Source organism: Microcebus murinus, chromosome 5 (genome assembly GCF_040939455.1).
Source record: "Microcebus murinus isolate Inina chromosome 5, M.murinus_Inina_mat1.0, whole genome shotgun sequence".
Taxonomy (NCBI): Eukaryota; Metazoa; Chordata; class Mammalia; order Primates; family Cheirogaleidae; genus Microcebus; species Microcebus murinus.
In genome coordinates this window covers 39,252,215-39,270,809 of record NC_134108.1, presented here as the reverse complement: position 1 = coordinate 39,270,809, position 18,595 = coordinate 39,252,215, and the positions used below count along the sequence as shown (strand labels likewise).

Below are 18,595 nucleotides of genomic sequence, written 5' to 3'. Positions count from 1 at the left end.
AATTGACTAACTAAAAATATATATACAAAAAAAATTAGCCGGGCATGGTGGCGCATGCCTGTAGTCTCAGCTACTCGGGAGGCTGAGGCAGGAGGATCGCTGAGCCCAGGAGATTGAGGTTGCTGTGAGCCAGGCTGACGCCACGGCACTCATTCTAGCCTGTGCAAGAAAGTGAGACTCTGTCTCAAAAAAAAAAAAAGCTTAGTAGTTTCTCAGTTTTTAATTTTGGTTATCTCAGATTCACAAGTTTCTTAGAAGTCAGAGAACTTTTGGAATTAGTATTATGTTTTCTAGATATGCCAGTACTAATCTTTAGGAACCACAGTTTCTATTAATATAATTTTTATACCAGAAGAAAAAAACTCACAATAGAAACAACGCACTTACCACCCCCTCTAATTATATCAGGTTTCACCTTCATCATTTTGCAAAATTGTCTTCGGCAGTTTTCTATCCATTCAGTTTGTTTATCGGACATTTTGAAGCATAATAAAAGCTTGCCAAGATCATTATCTAATAAGAAAAATAACATGTTATATTACTGTTATAGACATGCTATATATACTGAAAAGTAGTATTAATGTTACATATGTAAACAATTGTAAATTCCAGGAAAAGTATATACTATGGGTTTCAAGGAAAAACATATTTTTCTGTAATTACATCTGATACCATCAATTATTATTTGCCACATTTATTAAAAGCTCATAAAAATGGATTATTAATTTACAAAAAGCTTATAAAATGGATTATTGATTTGTAACTATAACTCTGAAAGTCTCTTATATGATCATGGCTCATTACTGAATATCTTATGCAACAGACAATGAGAATTTTTTTTTTTTTTTTTTTGAGACACAGTCTCACTCTGTCACCCAGGCTAGACTGTGGTGTCTGCCTACCTCACAACAACCTCAAACTCCTGGGCTCAGGCGATCCTCCTGCCTCAGCCTCCCGAGTAGCTGGGACTACAGGCATGGGCCACCGTGCCTGGCTAATTTTTTCTATATATTTTTAGTTGTCCAATTAATTTCTTTCTATTTTTAGTAGAGATGGGGTATTGTTCTTTCTCAGGCTGGTTTCGAACTCATGACCTTGAGTGATCCGCCCGCCTAGGACTCCCAGAGTGCTAGGATTACAGGTGTGAGCCACTGCGCCTGGCTGACAATGTGAATTTTAAGATTTCAATAAATAGACTGACGTGAACACTACAGTCATTCTTCATGGACATTCAGGTGTAATTTCATTCATTTAAAGCATAAGTGTATAAAATCTTTAGTCAATCATTTAGTTCCTCTTCTTAAAAAATATTATTAATATGATGAAGGGGTTGAAGTATACTATTCTGACATACTGACACTTGACAAACAGCAAGTGCAAAATCACTTTGACGTTCATGCTGTTTCTTAATAGCAGAAGATGAAATTCCCATGTGACAACATTCTCCCTGTTCCAGAAAAAAAAGGCAAAATCCTTATCTTCAAAGATGAGAAGTTCAGACTGGAGAAAAATGTACAGATCTTGCTAGAATAGCTCTTATCTTTTAAGCCTCCCCACGTGATTTAGTCACATTTTCACAGCTTACTATTTCTTATTCAATTCAGTATATAAATAACTGCTTCTTAAAGTCTTCATTTCCTTATGAGGACTTTCATACACAATAAAATTTGTATTAGACTTTTATCAATCTATGTCATATCAGTTGAATTCTTGGATCCTTCCAGGACCCCAAGAAGACAGAAGTAGAGTTTTTCTGCCCATTCGCTGAAAATAACAAATGAGGCTAAAAGAGTATCTATGGCTAAAATATAACTTTTATTCTAAGTAATCTCATAAATACATAGCAGTTACCATTTAATTGTATAGTTTTAAAGCTACTTACTCCCATGAGATTTTTTTATTTAATAAAAATCAGTGAATAATATATTAAAGAGTTAGGTATTAGAAAGGGATATATACATATGTATACATATAGATATAAATTATGTAAATATTCAAGGAAGAAAAGAAACACATTCTCTTATGTTCCAAAAGAATATGGTAGGGTGGAATCAGTAGTTATATGAAGTCATATCTTTTTCTTTACCACTTTTCTTGAAAGAGATTTTTGGAACAAAAGGGAATTATAGGGTCAGAGGTTTGATTACTTATTCCCTAAAACGTGGTCTGAGAACATTAATAACATTACAAAATGATCCTCCTAAGCTTTACTTTAGGCTACTGAATCCCACCAGGAAGATACCAGTGGTCAATCTGATACCAGAGAAGGTTTCAACCAGCAATTTCTTACCCTTTCCTTAAAATGAATAAAATTATAATAAAGAAATCAAGTCCTTATTCTTATAAGTTTTACAAATCAAATAGTTTTTCTAGAATACAACTATTTTAACTTTTCCATCCAATTTTTAAAAAATTTCTTTTAATAAGTACATATGGAATTCTTCCTATATGGCTATAATAGTTAAGACAATGTTGCTGCCCTCATGAAACTTATGTGTTATATAAAGCTTATGTATGTGTATATATACATATACAGAGTATAATGATATCGTAATCAAGTTATATCATTCCTGTGTTCTAAATTTCAGTTTCATCTAGCTTTAAAAAAGCTGCTTTGTCACATGGTCCTCATAGTTATCACATATAAAGTTATATTTTATATATATAGTCATAATTTATGTAAATATTTCTCTATTTGACATTTAGGTCACAAAAGTCTTCTTATATCAAAGTTATACATATGTTCTCTCATAGAAACACAGGAATATACAGATACATATGCTAAACATATGTACAATTACAAAAATATATAAATAAACCAAAAAACTGTTAAAAGAATATGTAAATCTGATATCAGTACTAATCTATTCTCTTTGATTAGCAAGACCACAATGATACAGAAATATTTCATTATTATTAAATGGCCTTATCAGAAGCAATAACTAGAGAAAAAGTATCAAACATTTAATCAAAGGAGAAAATAGTACTTTTTGATAAAAACACAACTTTATTTTTTTTTATTTTATTTTAGCGTATTATGGGGGTACAAGTGTTAAGGTTACATATATTGCCCATGTCTCCCTCCTCCCTCGAGTAAGAGCTTCAAGCATGTCCATCCCCCAAGCGTTACACATCTTACTTGTTGTGGTTGTATATACCCATCCCCTCCTCCCCCCTCCCACCCTCCCAACACCTGATAAATGTTACATATGTCCACTTAGGAAAACACAACTTTAAACTTAAGAAATATCAACAAAGCTGATAATTTTATTGAAAATTATGTTATTGCTAATAAAATAGTTGTAATGTCAAATGTATCTTGACCGTGAATTAGGTAAAGACTTAATTCGACATCACTGATACTGAATTTTTTATTGTTTCCATTTAGAGTATCTAAATTATTTACTTCCCAAGAATGAAATACCTAGAGCCCAAAAGAATCACTAGTGGCACACGATTTCAAAGGCAAATGTAGTTTTTTGATCTTTGTTTCCTCGCCTATTTTCTTTTTCTCTTGTATCCATGTGTAACCCTTTTACCTCCTTCAAACAGATGTCCATACAGCTGTTTCATAGGCTTTTATTTGTAAATGTTATCTTTTTCCTCTTCCTTCCTCTAGCTCTCTCTCCTTTCACATTGCTATCCTATCTTGCTTTCTCATCATCTTATTGTAAGGAAAGAACACAAGGCATTGTAATTGTAAATAGCACTGAAGCAATGGATATGGTATGTTCCTGAATTTATCCCTTGGCAGAGGAGTTAAAGGGCCCAGTTTAGACACCTAGAAATTAGATTTGAGGCAATAAAGAAATGTTGAGCTGGAAAAACAGTATGAACAAAAGACTCCTGGAGAGACAGCTTTTTACTCTGTATTATACTTGTGGTTACAGTTTCTCCAGACATCACTGAGAGTATAGACTTTTCAATTTGCATTCCTCACGGTTAAAGATATTTAGTAATTTGATATAATGTTAACTGAAAAACATGTAATCTGTGATATCACTGGGGTTGAGGAGAACAATAAATTCCTTTATTTCCTCCTCCAAATTTAGGACCAACTGAGAAGCTGATTGGTGTAGATAAACAGTTCAAAGTACCAGCATTAGCACTGAAACAGCTAAATGAGGTACCACTGCTTGGATTTGCTGCCACGTGGCTTTCCAAATGCCTTCCTTGAACTGAATATTGTAAATCTATTTAGTTACAAAGACAAAGGCCTCTCCTGACTGTTCTTATTAGAAAAGGTGCAAAAATAACCTAAAGATAGGCTAATTTAAAAGCACAGCCTACAAAAGTAGACTAATCCAAGATTTTCCTTTTCTTCTCCCAAATTCACCTATCAATGATTCCTCCTAACTTTGTGCAGAATAAGTGAGGAAATCTAGAGAGAGGCCAATGGTGTTACTCCAACAAAGGTCCTTTGATGTATAGACAGGAGGCAAGGGGAAATGGAAGTTCCTCCATAGATATGATAGGTATAGAACAACTCTAAATTAGTGATATTGAGTAGAATAAATATGAATGATATATAGAATTCCATGTTTCCCAACATTTCTACATGGTGAATTTCTACTTTTATAATCAGGAAAAAGAATTCAAAAACAGAGTTTTGTTTCTGGCCATGATGATGGAACTGGGAATACACTTGCCCTCCCACTATAAACAAGTAGAAAACTGGATAAAATATATCAAACAACTGTTTTCAGACATTAACCGATAAGACAGTACAGAATTGTGATGGCTGAGAAAAGGGAAACCGATGAATGAGCTTTATGATTGCCCATTTTCTTCCTAGAGGCATTTTCAACTTCACCATGTAGGAAGGGAGATGTCAAGGAGGTCTTGCTGAGGTAAGGAGATGGATGTAAAATTACAGAGAGATTGAGGAGGCTAACATTTGTGGATTAGAATAGTAGAGAGAAAGAACTCCAGAAATCTGCCTAAGTATTTGTCAAGTTGCTTGCCGAATTTTCAGCTGCATAGGGTAAGGGTGAAACTTTACAAGACTGGGCAAAGAACAGCTGGAAGTTATAAAATGAACAATTCCCAGAGTAGACACAGAGTTAGGAGATGCCCAAGTTCCAAAAAGAGTAGGGAATACGATTAATAGTTAAATTCCATAGAGGTCAAGGGAAGGCTGTACCTTCGTAATAAGATTCAATTAGTTGTAAAGACAATTCTACACCCACCCTAACAAAAAAATGAAAGCCTTGAAAGATCAAGCTGATCCATAAGTAATTTGAGTGCTTGCCAAAAAAATTTCCTCCACTCTTTAAAAAAAGACAACAAAATCTATCACTCAATGTAAAATTAATGAAGTCCAATATCCAATAAAAACTCATAAATATGAATAAAGGAAAAATGTGATTCATAACTACAGATAAATCAGTTAACAGAAACAGATTCACAAAAGACTGACATACAATTATCAAAGACTTAAAATCAGTGCACAGGGTTAGAGCTTGAAGTTGAGGCAACTGAACTCACAAATGTATGTAGTACACTACATGAGGGGCAAGTTTTCACTAACACAAGAGTCTCTGGCCCAACGAGTGAAGTCCAGTAGTAATCTTTGATACACATCTATTAATTTTTAAAAAAAGAAAGAAAAGACTTAAAAGCACTTTTTAGGGATTTAAAGAAAACACAAACAAAACACAGATGTTTAAACAAATTGTAGTTTGTTAACACTGACTTCCCACTCAGTAAAAAGAAACAAATAAATGATACATGTAACAGTCTGGTTCAATTTCAAACTATTATGATGAGTAATAAATCAGGTACAAAGAATGTTTCTTATAGAATTCTATTTGTATGAAATTCTAAACAGGAAAAACTAATCTTAACAGCAGTGGTTCTCAAGTAGACACAGTTTTGCTCCCCAGGCGACATCTGGCAATGTCTATAGATGATTCTGACTGTCACAACTGAGAAAGTGGAGGGAGAGTTTTACTGGTATCTAGTGGGCTGTGGCCAGAGATGCTGTTAAAAATCGTACAATGCACAGGACAGCACCGCCCACTGCAACAAACATTTATCCAAAGGATTACCAGTGCTGAGGCTGAGAAACACTGATTTACAGTAATGGAAAAAAATCAGTGATTGCCTGCAACTGGGTAGAAAGAAGTCGATGACAAGAGAGAAAGGGAATGATTGTGGGGTCATGAGAAAATGTTCTATATTTTGATTATGGTGATGGTTATGTATATATAGATATTTGTAAAACTTCAAACATTTCTTAAAATTAATACATTCTATTGTATATAAAAATTATATATACACATGTGTATGTAAAGGTATATTATTGAAAGTTATTTAGGTGACTAAAATTAAACATACTAGTATGGTACTAAAATATAATATAATTTTTCTCAAAAGATCATATAGAAACAAAGATTATATTGATTATGTACAATTATTATGATGTAGAAAGAAAGAAATTTCACTTCAAGGAGAGGAAAACATAAGCTCAACATAGCTACAAAAGAAAATCTGCTATTTATACAAAAACTTTAAAAAAATTCCTTCCTAGCAATTTTGAGTGCTTACTTTATAATCAATATCATAATTAATGCTGCAAAAGGAGCAAAACAAAAGAAAGATATCATAAACTAGATAGAGATTCCTAGGCCTAATTTAGTCAAACTTCTATTATCCTGAAGCTTATTTGTGGAATATTTTACTATCATTTGTGCTTCTTCTTACTTTCTCTTCTTCCATTTAGCTTAACATAGTCATCATTTCACTTTACTCTTATTATAACAAGAGAAGACCTTGGAGTGGTCTCCAAGAAGCAATTGTACAGAGATCCAATATAGAGAATTTAGGCATCTTTTTGCTTCTAAATTTGGGAATATCTAAATTCTTATTTTGTTTATAGTCTTTATTTTGTTTGAACAACTATGGATTCTTAAAATATGACATTTACATTTTATATAGATTATTCCTTATTTTGGATTTATCATACCACTTTTGATTTTCTTTAATATTTGATAACTAAACATTTACTATAGTAGAAATTAGTAGAGTTAAAAAATGAGGAATTAGTTATCCCTCATTATTATACCACAACTAAACTAGCACATGATCTAGTTTCTCTGGTTGCTATAAATAATGTTTCAAATATAAAAGTAAAAATACATAAAAAACAAAGTTTTACTATTCAAAAGAAAGTATTCTTATTTTTAAACTGGGTATCTCAACAGTTGCAGGTCAAGATTTATTACATAAGAGAGAAACCATAATCTCAGTGATACTACCAGTCTCCTCAGTTAATAGTTGATGTCAAATAGAAGTCAATTACCTTTATCTGCAGAAAATAAATCTTGATTCCAAGGTTAGAAACAATAAGGAAAGTAAAAATAATGAGAATATGTCTGACTATACACAAAGTCCTAGGTAAGTGTTTGATAAAAGGGAGAATTCATCACCAAAAATATTTATAGATTGACTATATGTGTAAGACAAAACACAGAAGGCTTTTAAAATCAGAACAAACAATATCCATCATCATGTTGTATTATGTTTTATATAGTACCATATTATTTTTCAGGGCACTTTTATAGTTATGCCTATGGGATTCTATTTTTAGTAGATTGGGGGAGAGGTGGTAATCCTAAATTTTACATAATTCATCAGAATGATAATGAAGGCAATCCTGTCTAGTCATTTGTTAATTAGGCAATTTTCATTATCTTATTAAAATGTAGTTGCAATTATAGTCCATCTCATTCTCCTTTTTTCTCTCTTAAAAAGTTTTCTTGTACATTCTATGTAGGTAACATTCCAATTTTTAACCTTTAGTATTAGAATTGCACAATGGATTGTCATTCATATGTAAATGAAAAAGAAATAAAGGTAACTCATCAGGGATATGAACATAGAATTAATTTTTTAAAAAATAGAAAGCATCAGCAAAAAGTAGCACCAGTGAATAAGCACTTATGTCCAGTAAGGACATTAAAATTAATTAAATAAAATCAATATAGACCAATGAAGACTGTCCTTTTAAATTAAGGATATTGTTCCAGTGACAAAATAACAGGTACTTATAGTTAAAAAGGCTAAATTTCAACAACTTTTAATGTAAACAATTAAAAATAATATCAGCATGTCTTTATAACTGGGACAATGAGATGTTCATGAAGTAGGATAAAATATGTTGACATTCTAAGACAATAACTATATATAACCCATGAACTCTGTTACTTATTCATTGAACATTGCATAACTCCAGAGACACAGAAAACAGTATTCTCATTCTCTGGCCCCATCTGTAATTTAAAAATTTTACATTTTATCTAATATTAATATTTGTTCTGCTATTGACCAAAATACAGTACAATGATTATCTAACTGTTCTATAAATGGTATTCTGCAACTATAAAATGTTCAAAATAAAATTTTCATACAATACCTAGCAAAAAGACTCTTCCATTCCAAACATATTAACATTGCCAGGGGTTTGCATTTTCACTTGTACTGCTTTTATTAAATAGCCAAAGATATGTAAATAATATAAATGTAATATAGTGGGCTTAGATTCATGATCCTTACCTAAGAACATAATATGGTCTTGCAGACATTTGATTAATATGTAGGACCTAATGATTCAAGACAATTTATACTGAATTCATTCTGAGATGAAAATTTATAAACTGTGAAAATGAGTTCTAACTAGAATTTGTATAATATCCTATATTATTTAATCTGAATTAAGAAAAACTACTTCATGTTGAGGCAAAAAATAAAGACACTATAGAGGTATATGTTTATATCTTACATATTATGAACTTTAAAATGATCTGTTCTCAACTGATATAAAAATGATCTGTTCTCTCATCTAAGAATATCATCTAAAATATCTGACTAAAAATACCTGAACAATTTGACTATAAAGATTTTAACGTTATTTGGTATAGTCCATTAAAAGGAATGATTATCACCATGGAACGTACTCTTTTATGTAGTATTTGAAAGAGAATGCTTTGCCAGGCAGAAAATCAATTCCCTATCAGATAAGTAGAAATGTAATAGAGAAAGCAGTAAAGTAAGATACCGAAGCTATAAAAGGCAAAATTTGAAGTAATCACAGAATAAAAGGCTGTGCGTTTTTTGGTTATTTTTTTCTATTGTGAAAAAAATGCTATGTAATGCTAACAATGTATACCTTTTATGTGCCATAAAACACAAAGTACCACTTTGTAAATGGTAAAATAACTATAATAAAGGTGTCTACTTCATGAATAATATATATAGAAGTCTAGCTCAAGAAGCTTTCTAACTGCAAAGCTATGCATGCTCTAGAAAATGAGTCAGATAAGAGGTTATTCTGGGCATGAGTAAGAATTCCTAAATTTACATTTTAAATTAGCCTGAAAAAAATTTCCAATGTCCAGTAACAAAGTGGAAGAGAGATTCTGATGATAGGAAAACTAAAAGGAGAAGAAATATAATAGTGATTCATTCATCCATTCAATAAATATTTATGTATTGCCCACTACCTAAGGCAAACAGCATCTTTGCCTGATAGAGGTTACATTTTGGGGCAGCAGACAAGAAACAAATACATAAACTCACTATCAGGTATAAGAGCTGTTAGAAAAATAAACAAGGATCCAAGGAAAGAGATAAGCAAGGGAAGAAATTTATCATAGATAAGGTGGAGATAGTGTCTCCGAAAAAAGTGACATTTAGGCTAAGTACAAAATGTTTAAAAGGAACTACCCATGAGAAGAGTAGAAAGTAATATTCCAGGTAAAGTGAGCATCAAGAGTAAAGGCTCAGAGGCATAAATATAATGTATTTTAAGAAGGGAAAGAAGTTTGCAAATCATGTATCATATACATATGTGTGTGTTTATATATAGCATTTCTCATAGAATAAATAAAGCATTCTTACTATTCAATAATAAAAAGACAAATAACTCAATTGAAAAATGGGCAAAGGATCTGAATATCATTTCTCCAAGGAAGATTCCAAATGGCCAATAAGCATGTGAAAAGATGCTCAACATCAATAATCAGCAGGGAAATACAAATCCAAATCACAATGAGATACTACTTAATATCCATTAGAATGGCTAGATCAAAAAGTCACATCACAAGTGTTAACAATGATAGTGAGAAACCAGAACCTTTTATACACTGCTAGTGGAAATGTAAAATGATGCAACTGCTTTAGCAAACTGTGGCAATTTCTCAAATGATTAAAGAGAGTTCCCTATAATCCAACAATTCCACCCCTAGGTATATAATGAAGAGAAATGAAAACATATGCTCACACAGAAACTTATGCATGAGTGTGAACAGCAGCATTATTCATAATAGACAAAAAGTGGAAAGAATCCAAATGCCTAATTAGGAGACAAATGTTTAAACAGATTGTGGCATATCCATACAATGGATTATTCTTCAACCATAAAAAGGAATGAAGTAGTGATACAAGCCACAGTATGGATGAACCTTGAAAACATCATACTAAGTGAAAGAAACTAGTCACAAAATACCATACACTATATGGTTCCATTTATATCAAAGTCCAGAAAGTAGATTAGTGGTTATTTAGGAATGGGTGAAGAGAAGAAGAAGAGAAAGTACCAGATTTCTTGTTCAGAGAATGAAAATGACCTAAAATTATCCATGGTGATGGCTACACATACCTGAGAATATACTAAAAGCTACTGAAATGTACAATTTAAATGGTTCAACTGTGTGGTATGTTAATTATATCTCAATAATGCTGTTATAGAAAAATGAAAAAAAGACTCATATGGTTGATGTATTAAATAGAATACATACGATAATTACCATAGAAAGAGAAAAAACATGAGACGAAGGCAGATGACTGGGTAAGGTCATAAAAATAAAAAAGAATGGAAAAGTAACTCATCTGTTTATATAGATGGCTCACATTAGCTGTCACTCTCTACTTCTTGGAAAGCCATGGGAGGTGAACTTTCAGGAAGGGCCACTGGAGGGATATACTGGTAAAAAGTGACAATTGAGGCATTCCTAGGAGCATTTATACAGTTCACTTATATCCAGAGTTACAACTATGTTTGAGACTTTCAAGAAGTAGCCTATTTGAACTTCTAAGATCAGAGAAAGCTCATCAGTGCTAAGTGGCCTGGCTGCCAGAGACCCTGTGAATCCATGCTATACTTCAGCCACTCTGATGGCCTTGTTGGTTGCATTAGAAACATACAAGAAATGACCAAAATAATTAAAAAAAAATTTACTCTCCTCTTTAAAGATACCAGCCCCAACTAAGTAAATACATATCAAAATTGTTTCTTGATAAAGATAGGAATTCTATAGTAGTAAAGTATATAGAATATAGATGTAATTGAGATTGCTGATTATATATCAGCCTGAACATTATAAAATTATTTTTAAAGTAATAAAATAAATATAGGATGCTAAACAAGGAAGTAAAAATAACAAATTCCTTATCTTATTGAGATATGTCTCTCTGATATTTTCAATAACTAAAGTATGCTATCCAATTCCTCATGCCATTTGTAATTTTCAAAATGGAAATCCTGGATTCCCCAACCTCCTCTGAGAAAGATGTCCTCATCCTGAACACTAAAATGGAACACAGTAGAGTGGACTAGTCAATGAGGTTATAATAACAACTCCTGGGAGATCGAATTTTAGCTCAGAAAAAAACAGAACAAAACGACTGATATCTTATTACTTTCTTTTTCCATATAGGAAAGAACATTATGAGTCAATCTCCAGCAGTTCACCTTAACGCCTCCTGACAAGCTAACTGGCACTTGTTTTTGACTGTTGTATAACTCTTTTTCCTCTACTTTCATTGCCTCTTTTTCATCTTAGATGTAACACTATGAGTTACTAACCTAGTATATTTTACCCTACATATCTAAAAACTCTCAGGTAACAGAGAAATGATATTGTAAATAGAAAGTATTTCTACCGCATAGAGGATTTTTTGTGTGCAATGATCAATACACATACTCATGTACACATACATGTATATATACATATGTATACATATATGTGCATATATACATCCATGAAATTTAAATAGCTTTTAAAGGGCAACACATCCTAATATGGTGACCCTAAAAATGTTCACGAAGAAAAATAACTGAACCAGATGATGTTTCAAGATTCTTATTTACAGATGAAGATGAATCATTTATCAGCCACTATGTATGCCAATGAGCTAACAAGAGGCAATTTAACAGATGAGGAGATATTTACTGTAGCAAGCAGGATAAATCTAGAAGCTGAGAGACAAATGAGGAAGATGTCACCATGTGCACAAACTAAAGTGATTTTTTTTTACAACAATGAAATGATATACCAAATTTTATAGTACAAATGACGACTAAAATAACACCTATCAGAATCAGTGAATCATTACCTCTGAATCAAAAAAGCAGAACAGAAAGTACATGATTCTTGTTAAAATAACTTTTGTGTCTTAAAGTATTACTAGCTTAAGCATAATATTTTTAGAAGAGCACAGTTAATGTTTAGTTTTATATAACTATTTAACCAGGCACATTACCTGCAATTTAGCCTTATACCTGTTAGAAACACATTTGGTTCTTTTTTTTTTTCTATTGGGTTAACAGAAGCACCATCACTATACCCTCTTTTAGGTACAAGGGAAAGCTGGACATGCTTCTAACTTTCTCTCCCATTTTCTGCTAAGAGTGTAAGATCAGTGACACAGGTTAGTAATATCAAAATGAGACACAGTCATTATGAATTGAGTAAATCTTTGTAAAATCTGTTCCCGAAGTACCTCTCCTAGGCTCTCCACTGTTGCCTAGAGATCATTCTCTATTCCTTAACAAGAACAATAGTAATGTCAGGATCACTCTTATTAAGAGGAAGTATCAGGTACCTTACTTTTAAATTGGGAATAATGTCTTATTTAAACACTTGTGTTTGAGGGACAAACAGATAATCAGTAAGAGTCCCTGTCCAGTATTGTGAAAAAATAAAAAATTAAATAAGACTTAAAATTGTACTATACTCCCCAAAACAGAGCATGTGTCAGGAAGGATGTCACAAATGCGTTTGGCCTTGTAGACTGTAGGGAAACCACTAAAGGATTTCAGAGGAGTAATATGATCCAGCCCATGTTTCAACATTATCACACTAGCTGCTGTGTTGAGAACAGACTAAACACTTGGCAAGATACTGCAATAGTAATAGTTGAGAAAAAGTGGTTTTAATCTCGATATAAAGAGCCAAAAGCATTTGCTGACAGATTAGATGTGGGGTATAAAGGAAGAGAGCAATGTTGCCTTCAGATTTATTGCCTGAAGAACTAGAAGCACAAAGATGCCATTTCTTAAATGAGGAAAAATGCCAAAGGAATAGATTTTTGAGGGAGTATCAAAAGTATATCTGAGATATATTAAGTTTGACATACTTATTTAAAACATCCTAGCAGAGATTTCAAGTAGGCATTTTGATATATGAGACAAGAGTTCAAGATAGAGATAGGAGTTAGAGATATCAGTCCGAGAACCATCCGCATATTGAATAGCGTAAGACTAGATGAAATCCTCACAGCAGTAATACAGCTAGGCAAAAAGAAGACAATTGAGAACCGGTCCCTGGGCCAATCCAAAGTTTACAAGTTAAAAAGATGAAAGATCCTACAAAGGAGACAAAGAAGAATTCAACAGAAAAGCAGGAGGAAAATCAAACAGCTATATTTTCTGGAAGCCAACTGAAGAAATTATTTAAAAAATGAGGACAGCTTCAACTATGTCAAGTGATACTAGTAGGTCTACTAGGATAAGGACTGAGATCTGAACAATGGATTTAATGCCAGCAGAGTGTTAGAATAAAAGTCTGCTTAGCTGGCAAGCAGGTTCAAGAGAGAACAGAGAGTAACTTGAATACCCAGTATATACAACTCCTTCAAGGAATTCTACAAAAAAAGGAAGGACAGAAATGGGATTCCAGTGAGGGAAAAGTGGGTTCAAGAGAAGGTATTTTAAATATGGGAGAACAAACAGCATGCTCATTGGCTTACAAAAGATTAAATAGAGATCTCCCCCATAAAAAAATAAAGAGGGAGTTTAGCCTTAAAAAAAAGAAGGGAATCCTATCATTTTTGACAACATAACAGTATAGGAAGACAGTATGTTAAGTAAAATAAGCCAGGCACTGAAAACATATACCACGTGATTTCATTTATGTGGAATCTGAAAAATTTATACTCGTAGAAACAGAGTATGGAATGGTGGTTACCAGGGATAGGTATTAGGGGAGATGTTGATCAAAGGATTTAAAATTTCAGTTAGATAGGAGGCATAAGCTTAATAGATCTATTGTACAACATGGTGACTATGTTAATAATAATGTCCTGTATATTTGAAAATCTCTAAGAGTAATTTTAAATGTTCTTACCACAAAAATAAATATAATAGGAGATAATATATATGTTAATTAGCTCCATTTAGCCATTTCACAATGTATACATATTCCCAAACATGTTGTTCACAATAAATATATACAATTCTTATTTGTCACTTAAAAATAATTTTTAAAAGATGTAGTGGTAAAAATTAGGTTCACCCAAGAGATTAGTAATGGTACTATAGAAATCTCTGGTCAAGGAGATCTAGCTGGGTACAGTTCAAGAACAACTATAAGAGGATTAAATGGTCTGTACAGAGTTGGGTGAAAGTAATATCAAATGATTATATGCCCCAGTAAAGCTAAAGAGTGGATGCATATTTAGGAGTAGTAGAACAAACAAGTGTGGAGGCTGTAGCTGGAGAGAGAAAATATAAATTTTAAAATCTTGAAAGTAAAACAAAGCTGGGTAGCAAGATCCAAAGTAAGGCCAGGCTAGTTGAAAACAGATGTGAAGGATGGATGAATGCAATCAGGCAATGTTGTGGACACTCAAGGCCACCTGTATTCATCAGGGTTCTCCAGAGAAGTAGAACCAATAGTGTGTACGTATATAAATAAAAATAAATTGAGAGAGAGAGAGGACATTCATTATAAGGAAGTGGATCATGTGATTATAGAAGCTGGCAAGTCCAAAATCTACAGTGTAGGCAGGAAGGCTGAGGATCCAGATTTTAAAAAGAAAGAAAGAAAAGAAAGAAGGGAACGAAGGGAATGAAGGGAAGGAAGGGAAGAAGGGAAGGAAGGGAATGAAGGAAAGGAAAAAAGAGAACTGTTAGAAACAATATCTTTGAAAAGAAACAGCATGGCATATGGCACACAAATGGAAAAACCGGGCTTTGCAAGTAGCCATGGCAGTTCATTAACTGTAACAGAGGTAAAGGTCTGAAAAAGGGCAATGAAATCTTTTACAAGTTGTCTCTTTAAAAATCCCCCATCTTTTTGGGGAATTAAAACCTGCATTCCTTCTCCAAGGCCAGTAATCAAAAGGGCAGAAAAAATGTTGTTTGCTGTTTGTTTTCTAGTATCTTAAACCACAGGAGATAACTCAACAGAATTGTCCAAGGGTCACAAGATGTCATCACAGGAGATAACGTTGACCCAAACCACCAACCATAGTTAAACAACAGTAGCCTGAAGCCACAACATGTGACACTGGTCAAGTAGACCCAAGCCCAACTGCCAAAAACTCTTTTCAAAAGCCCTGTTTTTCTGCTTAAAGGCAGGATGGTAATCTTTGAGATGCTAGTCAACTGCTCTACTCATTTGCTGGCAAATTAATCAACTTCCCTTTCCCTTTCCTCAAACCTTTTGTCCTGTTTTTCATTATCACTGATTTGGTCTTGGGGACAAGTACTGAACTTTAGGTAGCAACAGTAATAATAGAAAACCTAAAGTGGCACAGATATAGTTAAGTGAGATAATTTGCATCAGGAGCACATGGGTGTTCTTTACAGAATATTTTTATATAACCAACAAAACAGGAAACATAGCTATTGATATATAAAGGAAAGATGAGGAAGGAGAGGAATATTTGAGGAGAGAGAAGTTTTGAAGATAGTCATCTAGGAGACTAGGAAAGCAAATAGATCTGAGGACACAACATATGACTGCCTGGCAGCATTACATGCCCACCTGAGGTCAGAAATCTGTAGTTATCTTCTGGGCTAGACAGAGAAACTATTATTATTCTCATTTCTAAATAATTTATAAGGGTAGAGCAGGACATAAAAGTATACTCCTCTGAGCACTGATTAGTAGGAACTGATGATATATTTTCTTCTCAAGGTAATGTTCATTTAATCTTATTTTTTTGATTTCTGTCTGCCTGATTCAGTTTACCAAATTATTTTGAAGAAACAAATTATCAAAGATGGCAATCACATAATAAAACTGATAATGAATCTGTTATTCAAAAAGCTAATAAAGACATATTTATTTTCAAGTGAAGCTTAGCAAAGATAACAATGCTATAACATCACAAGAAAAAGAGATCAGGAAAAAGGTTGAATCACCATGTGAAAATGAACCAAATCTACCAAGTTTTATGTATTATCTTATAACCAATGCTATGGAAGCACCTGATAATCAGCACTCAAAACCATGTGTTAAATAAATGAATGAATGGGTGAATAAATGATGAAATCTAAAATAATAATGACATTCTATACAGATCCTGATAAAAAGACTGAAAGTAGGATAGGAAACCATGAGGTTAAAAGCTTGAGACTGATTTAGATTCATTAAAAGATGTGACTCAGTAGAAAAAAAGTCCAAAATGGTACTATCTCAAGAGTCTTTTCTTGAAAAATACTATCACCCCCATGTCTCTGAAAGCTATGGATTAAGTCATACAAGAGAGAAACACAAAGGAAAAAATTTTTAAGTGCATTAAATGAATGTGAAATGAATCTTATACGTATTATTTCTTACCAGTGCAATACCATCCAGTTTGATGGTATTATAAAGGATAACACATTGATATAAGAATTAACTTTTCAAATTAATGAATAGTTTGATCATGTATCTTTGTCTTTCATCTTAGAATTCTTTAGCCTAAAAAATCTGTTTGAATTTTCATTGCTCTTAAGATAAAGTCTAAATATCTGAGTTTGAGCTCCACTGGTCTTACGGCTGGACTTGTCTTACATGTTTAGTTTTACCTCCTGTCATTCTCTAAATAAGATGTGCTTCTTCCAGCCCCTCTGCTATTTCCTCTTCTATTACCCAGAAAACACATACTTAAACTTCATGCCTCCTTTTACACATAATTTTACTGTCCTGTTTACATACTACCCTAACAGGCTATACATGTGTATATTTTGCTATCACACTGTACCACTATACAATTATATAATTACTTGAATATGTTCTCTAAACAATCATGAATCCACAAAGGTGGGTACCATGATTTTCACTATATTTCAAGTCTGGAATACATAGGACTTGTGTAGGGCACACAGCAGTTATTCAAACATATTACTTTGTTGAATAAATAAAAGTTCTATATATTTAGAATTAATTCAATAAACCAAAAACCATTACTTCCTTTTTTTTACCAAACAGCTGTTGCTATTAGACAGATTGTCACATCTTAGCCACAAGAAAAATTATTTGGCCTCATACCAATATAGCCATGCATCATTTAATGATGGGGATACATCCTGAGAAGTGTATCATTAGATGATTTTGTCCTTATGTGAACATCACAGAGTGTACTTGCACAAACCTAGATGGTATAGGCTATTACACACCTACTCTACTGCTCCTAGGTTACAAACCTGTATAGCATGTTACTGTACTGACTATTGTACATAATTATAGCCCAATGGAAAATATTTGTGTATTTAAGCATATCTAAACATAGAACATGCATAATAAAAAGATGGTATTATAATCTTACAGGACCAACATTGTATATGTGGTCCACTGTTGACCAAAACATTATGTGGCACATGACCATACAGATTTAGCAAGAAACATGAGAAAAACAAAACATTGCAAAGAAATAGGCATAAATGCACCTATGTATACAAGGTGAACAAAACTCAATATTCATTCCCTTATTTTTTTTCAAATGATAAAAACAGCATTAAAAATAACATGGCATTTGATGGTAAACATTTTACCTTGTTTTGTATCACCATTTCTTGTAACTTCTGAAAGATAGCAGTTTGGCAAGGGATATGATGAAAACATTGGCCAAGGATATGGATCCTCACCCTAAAAATGCAGCAAGACAGGTGACTTTAGGAAGTAGTTTAAAATAATATTAAATTTTAAAGCTATCCGAAATATGATTAATTGAAATTAGCTTTTATGCTCATAAATTCCAGAGTTGTTGTCCAACTAACCAAAAGCTGTTTGATACTACACTTTAATATTCTGACACATAATAATAAAAACAAAGTATAACACAAACAACATTAAATAAGCACTGAAGACAGACATATGGTAATTTGTTCTAGTGACTAGAACTGATGATGATGGCTTTACTACATTTTTCATGAAAGGAAAATTGTAATCATCAAAAGAAATTGGTATTTTTTCCCATAAACTTTTCCTTGTGCTGTCAAGCATTTCTATCTCATTTTTCCCAGAGTGACAGTCAAAGCAAGAATGTTCTCAATAACAAGAAAACCAAAGAAAACTTCTATGAGAAACCCATATTATATATA

The 18,595-nt window shown here is 32.7% G+C and overlaps 1 protein-coding gene across 1 annotated transcript in view; it reads right to left on the bottom strand.

Moving 5' to 3' along the window:
- The window catches only part of TBC1D32 (TBC1 domain family member 32), a 208,319-nt gene that overhangs the window by 65,002 nt on the left and 124,722 nt on the right, over nt 1-18,595 (bottom strand). Inside the window, exons 26-27 of the mRNA XM_012739115.3 lie at nt 18,047-18,140; nt 388-513 (exon numbers count right to left, since the gene is read on the bottom strand). Coding sequence (XP_012594569.2) covers nt 388-513; nt 18,047-18,140 — 220 coding nt within the window. The remainder of the gene's footprint in view (nt 1-387; nt 514-18,046; nt 18,141-18,595) is intronic.